Source organism: Labrus bergylta, chromosome 5 (genome assembly GCF_963930695.1).
Source record: "Labrus bergylta chromosome 5, fLabBer1.1, whole genome shotgun sequence".
NCBI lineage: Eukaryota > Metazoa > Chordata > Actinopteri > Labriformes > Labridae > Labrus > Labrus bergylta.
In genome coordinates, this window is record NC_089199.1 from 9,867,365 (window position 1) to 9,884,442 (window position 17,078).

A 17,078-nucleotide genomic window follows, 5' to 3' on the forward strand; every position below is an offset into this window, starting at 1 on the left:
GATAAATGTTCTCCTCAAAGTGTGCATTAAATGTGTTGTTCTGTAAATTCTCATAAAGTCTGTAATATTGGGGGAGATCAAAGGGAGATTGCATGATTTATGTCTCTCTCTCCACTTCAATATAAATTCAACTTTTAATGCTTTGTTTAAATCACAGGGAAAATGCTGCCAATGTTACACAAGCCACGATCACTCAAAAATGCAAATGCAAAACAAAAATGGGTCCAGTACATCATTTCTTTCCCCCCTCTCTGTCTCTATCCTCAGAGGCTATGCAGTAGCCAGCAGCAGTGATGACAGAATGAATGAACCTCCTACCTCTCTGGGTCTGGTGCCACATCAGGTCAGACACACACAAACACACACACACCGACACATATTGTATACTGAAGACCTACCGTCTGTGTTGCTCGACCATAACCTGCCATTTGCTTATCCCCTCTAATGCATTAGCAATTAACACATTCATATTTGTGATTATAGGACTGAAATAAAAACATGTAAGTTTAAATGCTGATTTTCTAGGAAGGTAAACAATCGAGGTGTGAAGGTCCTGGGCTGGCCTGGTTGCGAATAGTCTGGGGGTGAAAGGTCTGTTGGTTCTATTGACAAATTCTGGTAAACTGTATCAGAGGTGGATTGTGGCTGTTGAAAATGAAATTTCAAAACATGAGCAACAGCTCTGATGAATGTTTTCGAAGTCAGAATGCCAGTTGCACACTCTATCAAAACTTGCGTTATCTGTGGTGTCTTTTATGTAATAAAAATTGCACGTCTCAAGGGCCTTTCAGACAGGACGCACAGCGCCCACAGCGTCCTATCTGAAAGGCCCTTCAGAGTGGCCTTTTATTGTGGCCAGCCGGCAGCACACCTGTGTGATAAAATTGCTGCCTAATCAGTTTTACTCTTAGTTGAATAGATAGTCTTAGCAGGGAAAGCATACTTAGTCATTTTTTTATTTTATAAGTGAAATAAGCCTTTAGTGTGAAACTGTTTTGAATATCTGTTTTAACAAGAAATAGAAGCAACTACAAAAGTGTGTCTTTCATATATTTGTTCATTGTAAATCAACCACAAGCTTAGCGTCTCTGATGGATACTGATAGTTCAAATGAGATGCTGACAATAAAAGGCTGCAGTTTGTTGTTTTTTTATCATTGAAATAGAACTTGTTTTTTTCCTGGTTGTGAAACCCTCAATGACAAACAGTAAATAATGCAGATAAAGTACAAATTTACAAGTACAAGGTCAAACGTATACAGGGTAAACAGAAATACTCACCCTTATAACATAGTGCTTTGCAGTATAATTTATCTAGTTCAATATAATTATCCTTTTATTTTATTAAACCTTTAAGTCTGGCTTTTGTTTCAATGTCATTAATGTCTATTGTCTACAAATGTGTGCGTTTCAGTCTGTTTAACATTTTGGTGTATATGCAGATATATTCTAAGTTCAAATTTTTCTCAGCCTGGGCCACGCTCCGCAGCATGGCCGTATAGTCACATTTATGCGACTGAATATCCAAGTTATCTTAAAAAAATGAATAAAATATGATGTCCTCATTTGTAACATTCTTTGGACCCATTTTTAAGGTTTAAAATTTTTAGGTCTACAATATAGTTTCATAGCTAGTTTACAATTCCACCAAAGGCATGAGATGGAATATCCAAGCTGACGTAGACAGGATGTCTGCGGGGCCTTCTCAACTATGTGAAATGACAGCGCTGGTGCCTGCAAACAAACAAATTTAACAGCTTTGCCAAGCTTCCCTCAGAAATAGAACAAAATAACACCTAAGGGCTTTGAATGTGTTAGTGTTGCAGTGTCCTTTTATGCATAATCATGTAGTGTGTGGAATGCATCCCGTCATGAAGTCCACCTCCCTCGCTGTGTCTTTGTAACTGAATCATCGCTGCAGTTTATTTTTCATTTGTTGATTTGGATCACAATAAACAGAGTTTCCAAAATAATTTGAATAGTCCACCTAGATGTGTGCCGGACATATAATACTAAATAAAGAGACTAAATATAACTTTTAAAAATATCACAGTTAGGTAAGACCTGGCACACACTAAAAGATTTTTAAAATCATGACAGATTAACAGTTCAGTTTTTATAGTATGTGGTGTGCAACATCACGACCAACTCATTTTGGTCAACTTCTTTCCTTGTCAGTTGGATTGTGGTGTTTTTTACAGGACATGTTGTAAAAACCCTCATGTTGTTGCCACAAATCAATAAGTTGGTCCTGAATTAATGACATCCATTTAACTTCATGCTGTGTGTTTACTGTTGTCGCCATAGTAATTAGGGGTGTGAACGGTTACAAAAAATTGTAAACGGTTACACAATGTCATTTTTTTCGTGAGCAAGGTTAACCGTTTTTTTTAATTATTATTAATTAAAAAAAAGAAAAAAAGACTGGAGCGCAATCGTGCTATGCAACCAATGCAGGGTGCGGCCGCTTTTCAGAAAGATTTCTCCGCATCACTGCTGCCACTCAAAGTTGTCGGACAGATACAATTGTGCTTTATAAAGTAGGCTATATAAGTAACACAGAAAACTTGCCATAGAATTTGTAAAAACAAATACCTGTATGTATTTCTTTTAGGCCTATATAGGCCTATAACAAGGCTATGATAAAACAACTACCATGATGAGTATGAAATCTCTATTTTTTTAAAGGACAAGAGACAAAGGATTTCTGCGTTAGTTTATTTTCCTCCGCTTAGTAATATGCTTAAATTCAGCGGGTTGTCTCTTCTGATCTGAGGTTGTAGTCGAATGAGCCTGACCCTCGGGACTGCGCAATCCCCCCCTACCTGGACGAAGCGGAATAGGGCAGTAAGGGAAAGGAGTGTGGCTCAATACCCCCCTCCGAAGAGGGGGGTGAGAGAGGCTCACAAACTTACGTTCAACCGGTTACCGCCGCTGCGAAAGGGCGACATGAACCCGCACAGGCACGTCCAAACAATCGCCCGGAACCAGATTCAATCCCCAGGAGTGCGGCTCCTCCACGCCGCACTTCGCTGAGTAGTCTTGGCTGCCGTCGCAAGTCAAAAGTGAAACTTACTTGTTACGTGACGTAATGCCCGGTGGTCAGTTATCCAACATTTATCACGTGCATTTGTGAGCGCAGTAACGTTGTCAAAGTGGAACATTTGTAGCTTTATTTATCTCTAAATAAATAGTTTGTGTTATTTTTGATCAGAGATGATTGAATGCGTGTCTCTAAAACATTTTAAAATAATTTAAAAAATAACAAATATAAAAAATAAAAAATAAAACTGTTTTCATTTACTGATTTATCCTAAACGGTTATGATTTACTAACCGGTTACACGTGTACACGTGCACACCCCTAATGGTAATGTTTGTTGTGCTTCCGGCTTCAATCAGTTTGCTTCCCTGTTCCATGTGCTTGGTATAAAGAGAACACCATCCTCAACAGGATTTCTCAGACTTTTTCAGACTTTGGTCTTAATACAGGAATCAGGCCCAAAATTGTCCCGATTATCTTGTAGCGTGTACCCCGCTTAAGATAGGTATCTGCATCACTCTTCTACATATAAGGATTCCCAAAAATAGACATGGGCTGAGGACAAAGCCTTGTGGCTCACCATGACATCATACCTGGATTTGAAGTGCTCTGAGTGAGTGATCTTTTTCTAAGACAAACTCAGAACTCTTTACATAAACATAATAATTGGTGAGGTGGCTGTATAGCTCTTCTGAAGAAACTTTCTAAATAAAGGTAAAGTTAATTTGTGTAAAGTTAATTTGTGCTTTATGTGTGTAATAGGGCTTGTCTGGGTGTTTGTGTCTTCAGTAGACAAAGGGATGGCAATATATTGAGAAACGTAGGTGCACTTTTAAAGCTCAATTCATTTTTTTTATTCCCAATTAAAAGGGGGATGTCTTCCTCCTGTAGTTAATTGTTTTTTTAAGTTCTAAAATACACTTCAAGTAACAACTCTCAATTTGCTGTGATCAGGCTAGAAACACAGAGAGGAAAATCATCTGTGTGAATTTATACAAATGTTGTAAATTAACCACGTCCGGAAGGGCAGCCCTTAATCAAAGCATTGTAAGATGATTGAGCATTGAACTGACAATGGTATAGTCTGGACTGGGAGGACCAGATGATCTATAGACAAGCTATGCCCTTTTATTCCCTGAATGTTGCCACACACTCAAATATCTCACCACCCCCATTTGCATCATCATCACTATTCATCATCCTGAGAATTTGAATTTCTGCCACTTGCTTGACACATCTACTGCTCGTGGTATTTCTTCCAAATAATCTAGAGGAAAGTGGGAATGCAAATAAGGCTGTGTGTGTGTGTGTGTGTGTGTGTATGTGCGCGTGCGTGTGCGTGTGCGTACATAAAGTATGTGTTTGGGTTGAGAAAGAGGGTGAAGACCAGTTGACAAGATAATGATGACCTGTGAGAAAGAAATACAGAATGAATAATATGCATATGAGGGTGTTTATTGTGTGTGTTTGCATGTCTGTGTTTGCGTGTGTATTATGCTGGAAAACATGTTCCTCTACCAATGGACTGCAAAAGCCACAAACTTCAGTTGAGTAGTTTGAAGCTACTTGTATCTTTTCTGTGGTGCTACAGTGACAACCTGTGGTGGTTTCTGTAAACATCATGATGTCGGATTTATTTACAAGTGCTAGAATAAGTTCCAATAAATATGACTCCACATTTTCAAGTGCTGTAACCAACCAGTTTGAATATGTTGTGTTATCTTGACATGTGAAACTTGCTTCATCACTTGAACTCACATAGCTTCATATTTAAAATCCATAGAAATGCTGTGTGCATGCTTTTGGCATTTTGTGTCTGAACTCTCAGATGCAAATCTCTGAGGATGTAACTCGAGAACAAAATAATACAGAAACAATTTTGTTCCTGTGGCCCTTGAACTGTTACATTAAAGCTAGCACAAGATGATGCCCATCACCCATACATGCTTCTTCGACTTTACAGTATGAGTTGGTTAGTGTGTGTAGAAGCACCCATGACCTTCTAAGAAGTTCTCTTTGTAGCTACTGTTTTTGAGTTGATGGCATCTGTTTCAACAACTTTGCTTAACAGATTTACTCTTGGGTAATGACAAACATTGAACCTTGAAATCCAACACATATGTAATATAAAAGGAAACCAATATTTTATGTAACATAATAAGACACCTGATAAAACAGTATACTCATCCCTAACACGGGTCAGGACAGTTTTATTTACAGTATGTAGACAAACAACAAAATGTTTCCAATAAAGAAGGACTTGAAATCCAACCTGAAATTACTATTTTAGCAGAAAAAAATGGAATAAGTCTCAGGAAGAGCAACAGATGAGGGAACCGTCTTCCAGGATGGACAGATGTGAAGCTGTAATGCATTATTGACCATAAAGATGGCAACTAATTTGACTTTCTTGACCTTGGTAGGTTTATTTTAATTATTCCATATCTGGAGATTGGTATAGGAGCAAAGACAGCAAAATGCTTGACTCATTTCCATAATATGCCCTCTATATTAAAGGGATACTTCACCCGTTGAAACATTAATTTGTATTGACAATGGGTCATATATGTAGTAGAAATGTGAAATAAATTTTGAAGTTGGTGCCTTCTTGGCCGAGAAAAGGCAGAAATTGTCTTTTTGGCTCATGTGGATGAAAGACACCAAATCCCAGAATGCACAGCACCGCAGGCCACTAAGGTCCTCTGTTTCAGAATCAGAATCAGAAATACTTTATTAATTTGAGAGGGAAATTCGATCCTTACAGTTGTTCCAAAATATACAATATAGCAGTAGAAATATAGTAATAAAAACATTTACAGACATATTTACTCCAACACATAAGACCATTTCCTCAACTGATTCCGAGATTTCTTCCAGAAGGAATTAGCATCTTGGAAATTCCTGGCAGAAAACAGACTCTATGTCTGTGTCCATAGGCAAACAGTGAGAGCACCGACACTTCCAGTCTGCCCCAGCTCGAGCCGGCCCAGGCTCCTCGTCCTCACCGCTTACAGGCAGGCCTTATGTCGCGGCTGCTGAGGTGGCAGCGGCCGGCGGTGGCAATATAGCGATATAGCCGCGAGATGGTTGCTGCCGACAGGCCGGTCTTGTGTCGCGGCGACCACAGTGGCCAAAACACAAGACTGGCCCCTCGGCAGCAGCCGTCTCGCCACTATATTAATATTGTTTCACCATTATCAGCTTTCTCCATAGAGCCTGTTAGCATAGCTTCCAAGCAATATGGCGGACGTTAAGTTTCGATTCTGGGAGAGAGTTCCCATCCACTGATCTGTGATTGGTCTGTAGCTTCAGTGGTTGAAAATATGAGGAACTAGCGTTGTAGTTTCACCCTGCTAACCGCAACAGCTTCCAGTGACGCAAAATTACAATTTTTGCATCACTGGAAGCTCCTTTTCAGACTCAGAAATACAAAGATTTCCCATCTCAGGGGAAAATGAGGGCGGGATGCACGACCATTCAAAAATACTACCAGGTTTCTAATGATACAAAGCTTAATGCAAATGAGTGAAGTATCCCTTTAAGTATGTGCATCTAATATAGAGCTACTTGTCTGTCCATGTCTCATGCCCTCTCTCACCCTTCAGTCTGACTCACTCTTTAATTTATGAATCCATTCCCTGGACATGGGCGCTCTGACAGTTTTCTTCTCACGCATAATCGTACTGCTCATTACTGCAGTCCCTCTCAGTTTTTATTATTCCCTTTTTTCCCTCTTGAGTAGGCCATTTTAATTAGAATTATCGGCAAATCTCTTGAAAGATATAAAAGGCACACAGAGTGAATGTAATGAGCCCCCAGCTAACACTCTTGGTAGAGAAGAACCAGTCTTCTGTACAATTTGAGATTATTAGTCACACGGTGGGAGATGTAAACCTTATTTTGATAGCCTTAGTCTAACACACAGCATTCACTGAGAAATGAAATGTTAGACTTACTAAATTTAGTTATGTAAACAAGTCCCATGTTGAGTAAAGGGGAAAAGTAAAAAGAGCTTTCACACCGCATGTCACACCTACCCATTCATTCCCTGATGGTAGAGGCTGCTATGTAAGGTGTCCATCAGAAGTAACTAATCCTATTCATACACATTCATACTCTGCATATATGGGAACAACTCTAGGTTCAGGCGTGTGGCTGCAGGAGCTGGGGATCGAACCCCCCACCTTCTGGTTTAGAGACGCTGACTCTACCAACTGAGCCACAGCAGATCATTTATTATGCTACAGTTTAGTAAATCTAACCAAAAAGTCTCAGGTTCATTCAATGACACATTCTTACAGTTGAACTTCTACAGGATGTTTATGTTGAATTTACTTAAGACAGTTATTCTTAATTAAGTATACACAGTTCTCTTGAATCAGCTATTATTCTGAAACCCCAGCATACACTACACACACATTCCTTTAAATTGGTACGATTAGGATTTTATAGCTTAAACGCAAAGACCTTTTAACAATTGTTAAAAAAAACCCAAGAAATTCCTCTCCCAAACATGATCCTCTGAAGTGAGCTTCTGAGAATCCCAAGTTTACCCTACGTGAGCCCATCTAGGACATTATTAATAATCAGTTTATAATTGTGCAATTTACCTAGTCAATTGAAGTGGTTTCACATCAAGAGGATTTTTTTCAAGTCTTAAGATGAAGTTAAACCTACTGAAGTTGGTCAGGTTTAAAACACTTACATAATAAATGTGGAAATAGGTGCATTACTTTTGTGAGTGTTGATGGTTGGAAAGTTGGTATAATGGAGAGTATTTCAAAGAAAGGGTGTGTGATGATGTCATAGCATTTGAATCCACTTTTCCCAGTTAAAAACTGAAAGCTCTTACTTATTTTCCTCTTTTGTTCACTCTGCATTATGAAGCCACTTCTCTCCAAAATTCGATGTATTTTTTTGTTTCATTACCAGATGATTATAGTGAGGCATTCATTTCATCTGCTGGTCAACATGCGTCACCACAAAACATCACGGATTGAGCTTTTATTTGAAGCAGGAGGATGTGGGTATAAGAGAGGAGGAGGGAAACAATGAATGGAATATATATCAGTGATGAGTGGCGTTTCAACCATAGACTGGAAATATGAAGGTTTCAACATGTGTCGCCACAGAGTTTGTTGTTGCGTGTGTCTGTGTGTTTGAGGGAAGTCGTCCTTTGGACAGTCATCAAGGTAATTAGTGGTAATTACTGCTGCCATAAATAGGAGTGAAGGATTTCAAAGGAGAGACCTAAAAAAAAAAATATCTGAAAGGCTGCAGCCTCTCAGGCACCAGATGGCGCTATATGCATGCTTTTAAACCTCAGATTCAAACGTCTCTCAGAGTTTAAAGCATTGGATTTAATGTTCACTACTTTTACTACTGAAGATTTAATCTTCCTGATAACCTGAAAAGGTTGCTTCTTTCCCATATAAGGATCATATCTGTCCAAAACACATTTGGTGAACAATAAAATGAACTTTTTTTATTTTGTTTCGTCAGCTTTTGTCTCTTTATGCTTAGGGAGCATAGAGCATATGTTTTTGCACATACACATTTCAAATGTACAATATGAATAAATTAATGGTTTTAAAGAAATGCCCCCCTTTAAGTTGTGATGTTTAATATCATATTATTGACATGTCGATTTCTCTTCCACAGATCCGAGGTTTTCTTTCAAGGTTCGACAACGTCCTGCCTGCCAGCCTGGCCTTTGACAAATGTACCGCCTGCTCACCCATTGTAAGTAGCACATGTTGTAAGTGAAAAGCTCCAAATATGAGTTTTAAGATTCGGTTTACTCCGAAGACAAGTGATTTGAGAGCAACTTTGTTATGAACCACAAGTTGCAGCCTTAGCAGAAATAAGGGGATTCCCATCTCTCCCATTTCTGCATTGTTGAATCAGAGTTGAGCTATGTTGAAATGTTATTCCTGGAGGAATACTGAACACACACACACACACACACACACACACACACACACACACACACACACACACACACACACACACACACACACACACAGAAAAGCTGGTAAAGCCATGTGGTAACAATCAGGCAGCAGTTGCTCATTGATGTCAGTTACTGTCGTATGAGTTGATTTAGCTGCTCTTCCACCACTGCTGTGTGTGTGTGTGTGTGTGTGTGTGTGTGTGTGTGTGTGTGTGTGTGTGTGTGTGTGTGTGTGTGTGTGTGTGTGTGTGTGTGTGTGTGTGTGTGTGTGTGTGTGTGTGTGTGTGTGTGTGTGTGTGTGTGTGTGTGTGTGTGTGTGTGTGTGTGTGTGTGTGTGTGTGTGTGTGTGTGTGTGTGTGTGTGTGTGTGTGTGTGTGTGTGTCATAGAAGAGTTGGTGAATGGTACACATATCCAAGTTAGGGTGGGAGGAATTGCCCAAGTGTCTTTTTACCTCGTAGCCATTGGTCCAAAGCCAACTAACAGGCCAATCATTGCTCCAGGTGGATACGTAGTTAGAAGCACCCAGTGATATTATTGGTTAAACAAGTGTAAGACCAGAGGGGGAGGGGGCACAGCTTAGTGAGGCACAAATAAAATAAAAAAAGGGAGAAAAAGCAAGATAGGGGTGAGGGGGTTGGGATAAAGAGAGGAAGTGCAGGGCTGAAGAAAGGTTGTTGTGATGAGTGGAAGGCTGGTTCTCTCTCTTTTTTCTCTCCCTGATCTCAATGCAGTCTTTGTGTCTATAAAGAGGTCATAAAGCCCCAGATCTATCACTTTCATGAGAAGACAGAGTGAGTGCAACACAGAGGGAGAAACCAAGACTCAGAGGGGGGAGGGAAATTGAAGTTGGCTAGCTTTTACTTAAAAAAAAAAAAAAAAAAAGACGTTTTCTCCAACTACGCTGCCTCTAAAAAAACTTTAAAAAAAGAGGATAAAGTTCCAGCCCATCTTAAGGTGTCGTGTTTCTGCCTGTGTGACTGATGAGATTATTCGGTCTGCACGGAGGGTTCATAAGGTTTGACAGTGATTGGCTGAAGCCTGTGTAGCCAGGAACAATGAACAACACGAGTTAGGAAAGACAATCCTTTGCTGAGGAAGGGATCTAGGCTGAGTAGTGAAATACATGAATATGTTTTGATTCCCTAAATCCCACCCACACACATTTTCCCTCACTGTTTTGCATCTGCTTATTTCCCTTTAACTCTTTCTCTTGCTACCAGTCCTTCTACTCTTTCAACTCTCCCTCTTTTCTTCTCCCCCTGCTTACCTTTTCTACTTTCCTGTTCTCTCTCCTCCTGTCTTTGTGTGTCCCTCTGTCCATCTATCACTCCACTGTAATGTGTGTGCGTATGTCTTTGTCTTCAGTGTGTGTGTGTGTGTGTGTGTGTGTGTGTGTGTGTGTGTGTGTATTCCTGCCGCAGTCAGCTGTGTGCTGCCAGGTCACTATGGAAACAAAACAATCCAGCCCCTGTCTGGACTGGAGCAGTTCCTGTAGAGTTGAGGCTTTTCATTTTGTGTGTGTGTGTGTGTGTGTGTGTGTGTGTGTGTGTGTGTGTGTGTGTGTGTGTGTGTGTGTGTGTGTGTGTGTGTGTGTGTGTGTGTGTGTGTGTGTGTGTGTGTGTGTGTGTGTGTGTGTGTGTGTGTGTGTGTGTGTGTGTGTGTGTGTCTGTGTGTGTCTGTGTGTGTGTGTCTGTGTGTGTGTGTGTGTGTGCACATTTCCTAACTCTTTTCTGGGGCTAAAAGCCAATAAAGCTACATGCCAGAGAGTAAATCACAGCTGACGTGGCTTTGTCTTAAACCGTGCCAGACACCTCTTACTACAATTACTTGTACTAACACTACCGAATACGCTAACACTATTTATGGTATTTTTTTTTTTGTAATGTAAAAACATCTTGACATTTTTTTTTGAACAACATTGTAGTCACATGCAAAGCTCACAGTGTTTTTCATATTAAATGTCTGACTTCCTTTGAACCTTTTATTACCTGGAGCTTCATTAGGATCAAAAATAGTCCCTGTCATGTCACAGATTGCAACATTTGAATCTTGGTGTGCAGGTACATTACCTCTCTATTGTATTTGGTTTGATTTTGAAATTTTCATCTTAAGGTTTTAGAAATATGATAATCCAGATTTAAGATGAAGCCTTTGAGGTTGCTAAAGTATACTTACAATAACTTAAGATTGTGTTATTATAACACTAAACTCTGAAACTACTTCTGATGTTAAAAATGCACAAGTAAAGTCATCAATGAAATATATCATCTCGTCTATTTTGGCTTGGCAAATTTTTTTTCAAAAATGGGAAAGTAGTCAATTTGTTAAGTGGTTATCTTTTAATACAAATATTATCAGGTTTTAACATCCCAGAAATGATGATATGCCCCTTTACTCTTTTCAATTATTTAAAAATAAATAAATGTCAACAGAATAAACTCAGCACAAACACGCAAACACACATATATATATATTTATAAATATATATATATACTGTATATGCTATGACACATTTTTTTATAAATATATACTTTTTTCCCTACATGCTTTTCTTTACAAATAAGGTAGACTTGTATGTGTTGCACGGAAACCACTAAGTCTTAACTCATTCTTTACGAGCTTTGCTTCCTGGGAAGTGTGCTGATTCTCTGAAATACCATAAATCCTGAGTGGTTTCTAAATGAGTCAGTATGGAGATTGTGTGTTTCTAACCTGGTGTATTGACCGTACATGTTAACAGGGGAAGTCAGAGCCATTGAGTCACCAGGAACTGTTTAGTCATTTACACTAAGGGAGCAGTGAGTGTTACATCAAGGCAAAACCACTAACAAAAGGCCTCTTAACGTTTAGTCAATAGTTTGGCGTCAGTCTGAACTCGTCCTTCCTGCATGGTTTACGTAGTTTACATCTGTGGATACTATAGGGATGCAACAATACAGTCAGCCCACGGTTCAATACGTACCTCGGTTTTTTGGTCACGGTTCACGGTTCGGTTCAGTTCTGATGGCCCGGGCCGTTAAAGTGTTTCCAGTGTTAAGTGTTTTAGGCAAATTTTACAGAATAGCAAGGGATAAAGAAAGAGAGCTACTTTTTTCATTTTAAAACTATTTATTTTACTTTGAAGCAAAAACAAAGTCATACACATTCCTGGTGTATTGTATGGTATAAAATAAACAAAACTATATAAAATACATAGAAAATAAAATAACACTTCCAAAGGGCAAGTGCTTAGCCCTGGCAGCCCACAGCTGCTGGTAGCCCATATACAAACTAGGGAAATATTAATTCAAAAGTAAAATAAATAATTCAAAAATTCACTACTTTCAATAAATAAACCTGTACTTCAGTAAACATAAATTGGCCATTTTGAATAAATAAACCTGTACTCAGTGGCCTACATTAAGATTGTAAAGTGCAATACCAGTTTGGTCAGCTATCTATTCCTGTATTTTGAGGTTCTTCTGTAAAAAGATAAGCCTTTCGACATTCTCTGCATTAAGGCGAGAGCGATTTGCACTTACAATATCACCTGCAGTGGAGAAAATTCTCTCACTTGCAACAGAGGTTCCCTGGACACAGAGGTGTTGTTGTGCAGCATCCACATGAATGCAGTCTGCCAACTTGTATGTGGTGACTTCCTCCTCAATGATCTGGGCAATGGGCCTTGTCTGTTCCTCTGTTCTGAAGAGCTCCCCAAAAAGCTCTGACATTGCAGTCTTCTTCTTGGGAGGGGGAGAGGATGTATTTTCTTCCCTTAGGTATGGCACAGGACTCTTTGCTTGACCTTGTGTTACAAAGAGAATGGCCCTTTAATATAATTACACAACTACAGTGTATAACATATTACAATTGTTAAAATATCAGTGACAAGAATACATCTAATTATATGTAAAAACAATCAAACCACATTTTTAAAATAAAAACATGGTAATCAAATGATACCTGCTGTTCATACTGCTGTTCATACTTACCTGCTCGCGCCAATACGGCAATGTTATTTCTTGTAGTTTTTAGCAATGTTCCATCATAAGGTGTTGCTTGCACCCTATTTACTCTCTTTTTCCCCTTTCCTTTTCTTGTTTTGTTCTTTTTAGCGAGCCTATTCTCATATCTGGTCAATGACTACAGGTTGAAACTTGCCTTTTCGCTAACTCTGGCACATTTCCAGAAATATTGCTTAATATAGACCGTCCATGTACAATAAAAAAAAAAAATACATAAATAAACTAATGTGGCTACATTCAAAACTGCTTTTAGTAACGCTCAGACAGTTACAAGATGATCTTTGTTGCTTAACAGTCAATAAATACAGGATATATATTTACATTCCTTTTGACTGTCAACAAAAACATTAACTTTGCATTACAGTAAACCATGTTCTTTATGTTACGAGCAATCCGATGTATGATTCATTTAATAATGCAACATACCAACGCACACACACTCAAAAACACACAGTCATTAAGCCTGTAGTTTTTGTTACTGTTAAGTTAATATGGAATATCATAATTGTTCTGCAAATTGTTTCTGTTTATTTTTATCAGGTGCTAAACAGCCCTTTAAATTTCATCCACTATCACACTAAATTTTGATTTGAACTTTTGTATCTTGTCTCGGGAACTACAGGTTTGATATAGGTGTATCTTTTTTATCATAATTAAAAACCTCTTTTGATATTTACTGGATTTCCATTTTTCCATTTTCAGTTTTATTTTGAAACTAAAACTGTGCCGTAATACAAGATACTATGGAAGTCACTACTCATGTTATTGTTTGTCTAGTATTGATATGGACACAAGTTAATGATCTAAGTGTATTGTATTATCCCAGTTATCATGTTGCCTCTGTGTCAGGAGCAACTCTATTTCAACAAAGTGGTTTTGGCCGTTGGCGTCTCATGTAACGGATCCCATGCGTGGAAGTGGAGAATCAAAGAAATAAAAGAGAAGGAAGGCAAGAAAAGAGAGGTTGAAAAGATTAACGAGAGACACGTCAGTGTGTATTGTGTGCAGTGTGTCTGGCTCCAAGGCTAGACGCCAGGTCAGTCTGCGAGCACACACACACACACACACACACACATATGCACAGGTATTGACTCACATAGTGTGTTGATGTCTGAGGTGGAGGTAACCCTACACCTGCAGAGGAGGGTCTGTTGGGTGTCCATGAAAGGCACGTCCAAGCCTAGGAAGGTAGACGAGAGGGCAGAGGATCTGTGTGTTGTCTGTGATGTGTGTGTTTTGGAAAGTAGGTGTGGATATTTGAAGTGTGTACTGGAAGGAGATCAAGGTAAACATCGGCATGATTGCAGAGGTGCTGAGCTGTGGTGTAACACAGGCTGGGCATATAGGGCAGAGGGACCAATTTGATTTTTTTAGACCCATAAAAGCCCCTTTCTATCTTTATGATATATTTGATTTAAGTGTACCCCCCCTTCCAAATCCCGAGCCATCAGCATGCCTCAGCCCTTCACTCTTAAGGAACACGAGATTCAAACTTGTTCACTCGGATTGTCATGCCTGATGCTGTAATTACTCTTCAATAAACACGATGTTTTATTTAACTTGAGAGATTAATCAATGCAATACCATTAAAAAAACCTTTTCCACCATTGTTTTTTTTACAAGGTTTGCATTTCAACTTCAGGGCAAATTGGAAAAAAAGTCTGAAAATGTGTCTTTTCTCCAATTGGAGGCTAATGCATTTATTCATTAGGGTTGTAACTTTTAACTTTTAAAATCTGCCAAGCATTCTTCATTTAACTCTAAAACTGGTGCCTGTGTGAATATGTAGAATATGTACCTACAAAGTTAAGCGACACATATAATTACTTCTGCTAACAAAACAATTTTTTTGTGTGTCAATTTATTTAATAGTCTATTGGTTGTCAATCATTCCACAGTTGAGGGCAGCATCTTAATAAATGGTTACAAAATTGCCTGCATCATGTTTCTTTTCTCATATATGTATTTGTAGACAAGCAAAAGACTCAACTTGTCCTGTTACATCTTGTTTTTGTCCAGGTCCTGGACCACTATGAGAGGGAAGGATTCAACTTTCTGTCCAAGGTTTTTAATTCCTCCCACTCATTCCTTGAAGACCTGACCGGGTTGACACTGTTGCACCAAGAGACACAGGCTGCAGAGGTAAAAACACACTCTCATACACACCTGCACTAACAGTATGGAAACATACTCATAGCCTGCTGAGCTCAGAGAGGCAGGGTCAACATGTACCTGAATAAAAACATCATGTCACACTTAATGCCACTTTGAGGAAATCATAGTCCATCTTGATTTTTTTTCAAGTAAGTGAACTGAGCCTCTTTTTGATTTACAATTCATGAGCCTGTTCTCAGGCATACCAGGTATTACTTGAAAGAATATCAGCAAGCCCTTCACTTTCACATCTCTGGCTTCAAACTGTGATTGAAATCTTCCAGGGTAGGTCAGAGGGATTCAATATTCAACCTGTCATGGGAATGCCTTAGGAAAAGTCTGACATCACGGCTGAAGAGAGGGGCTTCTGGGTGCTCTTGCTTTTTCCTGCGTGAACCCTGCCTGGATCTAAATAAGGGATGGAAAGTAGATTGTTAGATAGAGCTTATGAAGGTCTTCATGAGCTGAGTAGGCTTTGTGACCCTGAGAAATCCTTACAAAACGCTTTATTCCCTTACAAAACATCTGTGCCCTCATTTGGGAATTAAGGAATATATGTGTGGGGTTACTTCAATAAAATGCACTTTTTTTTTTATTCAAATAAAGGCATAGATATTTTTCCTGTAACTTCCTTTTTCTTTCTTTGTTGCCATAGTAGCACACAGTTGATTTCTGTGGAGCAACAAGCTCTACAAAGTTCCAACAAACAACTGCCAGAAAAACTTTGTTGAAAAATATGGGTGGTTTTCCTCAAGACTCCCCTCTGACATGAGACGGAGGGGAGTGTAGGGAGAGACAGAAAATGAGTGGGTGTGGGGTTGGGTCTAGGCCTGTCGAGCTGTGGGAAAATCCCACGTACTTTCTCCCCAACTCCTACTCATAACACAGATGGAGGAGGGGAGGAGAGAGAGCGAAGAAGCAAGAGAAAAAGGAGGGCAGATAAGAGAAACAAAGGAGGGAGAAAAGACTAAGAGAAGAGAGAATGGACTTTAAACTAGGACAGGGATTCTGGGAAATAAAGATGTTGGAGGGACATAAAGTAGAAGCCAGTGAAGACTAAATGAAGTCTGTTTTTTTTTCTTCAGTGTTACTCTATATCTTCCTTAATTTCTTTTTCCCACTTTATCCTTTCTCTCGCCTCTCTTCAGTCTTCATGTCTTTCACTATCCTCTCTACCTCTTTCGTTTGTTCTTTGCCTCACTATCCACCCCCGTCTCTGGTTTAGGTCGTCTTGTCTTCCATCAGAAGATGGAGAGATTGTTTTGATTGCTCAGCCCACTAGCGCCAGAAGTCTTAGCGCCTGTTTCCTGTACACAGATTAGCTCTTCTGAAAACTACTGCACTTAGAGAACGTCCCTTTAAGTTTTTTTTCCCCATCCAATTCCGGGAAGGGACAGAAGTGCTTCTCTGACTTGTGATAGCATATTATTACTTCTTTTTTTTTATACGTGCATCCAATCGAAACAGGCCTGTGGCTCACTTTAGGTCTTGACCTGTATTTAAAGAAGAACTGGCCTTAGGTAATGATCATTCTCAATGTTAGGAAATGAGAAGTTTTAAGGGATCTTTTTGGGACTTTTTGGGACACATTTTCTATTTTTTAATTTAAGAGTTTTATACAATTATGAGTTGGTCTTGGATGTTAGTATCAGATTATTTATTGACTCTTTATTTTAAGAACATTTTACTTTACATTCACTAAATCATCGTCTGAGTTTAGTTTTTTAGAAGCCAGTCGTACTGTAAATCTGTGATTTATGTGGTTGCTCAATGACTAATTCGGAACACAATGAAATTTGTCATACATTACAAAATGTTTGTGTATGGATTATAGTGGTCTTTAATGACTGTATTTGCACTGGTCTCTTCTCGTGAACCTTGGTTCTGGATTCATTACAGGCTGTGTGTATCTGTGTGTGTATTTG

The 17,078-nt window shown here is 39.1% G+C and overlaps 1 protein-coding gene across 1 annotated transcript in view; it reads left to right on the plus strand.

Moving 5' to 3' along the window:
• atg7 (ATG7 autophagy related 7 homolog (S. cerevisiae)) overlaps positions 1–17,078 on the plus strand; it is a 60,591-nt gene that overhangs the window by 20,946 nt on the left and 22,567 nt on the right. The window contains exons 16-18 of the mRNA XM_020629066.3: positions 268–343; positions 8,703–8,783; positions 15,019–15,141. Of these exons, the coding sequence (XP_020484722.1) occupies positions 268–343; positions 8,703–8,783; positions 15,019–15,141 (280 nt within the window). The remainder of the gene's footprint in view (positions 1–267; positions 344–8,702; positions 8,784–15,018; positions 15,142–17,078) is intronic.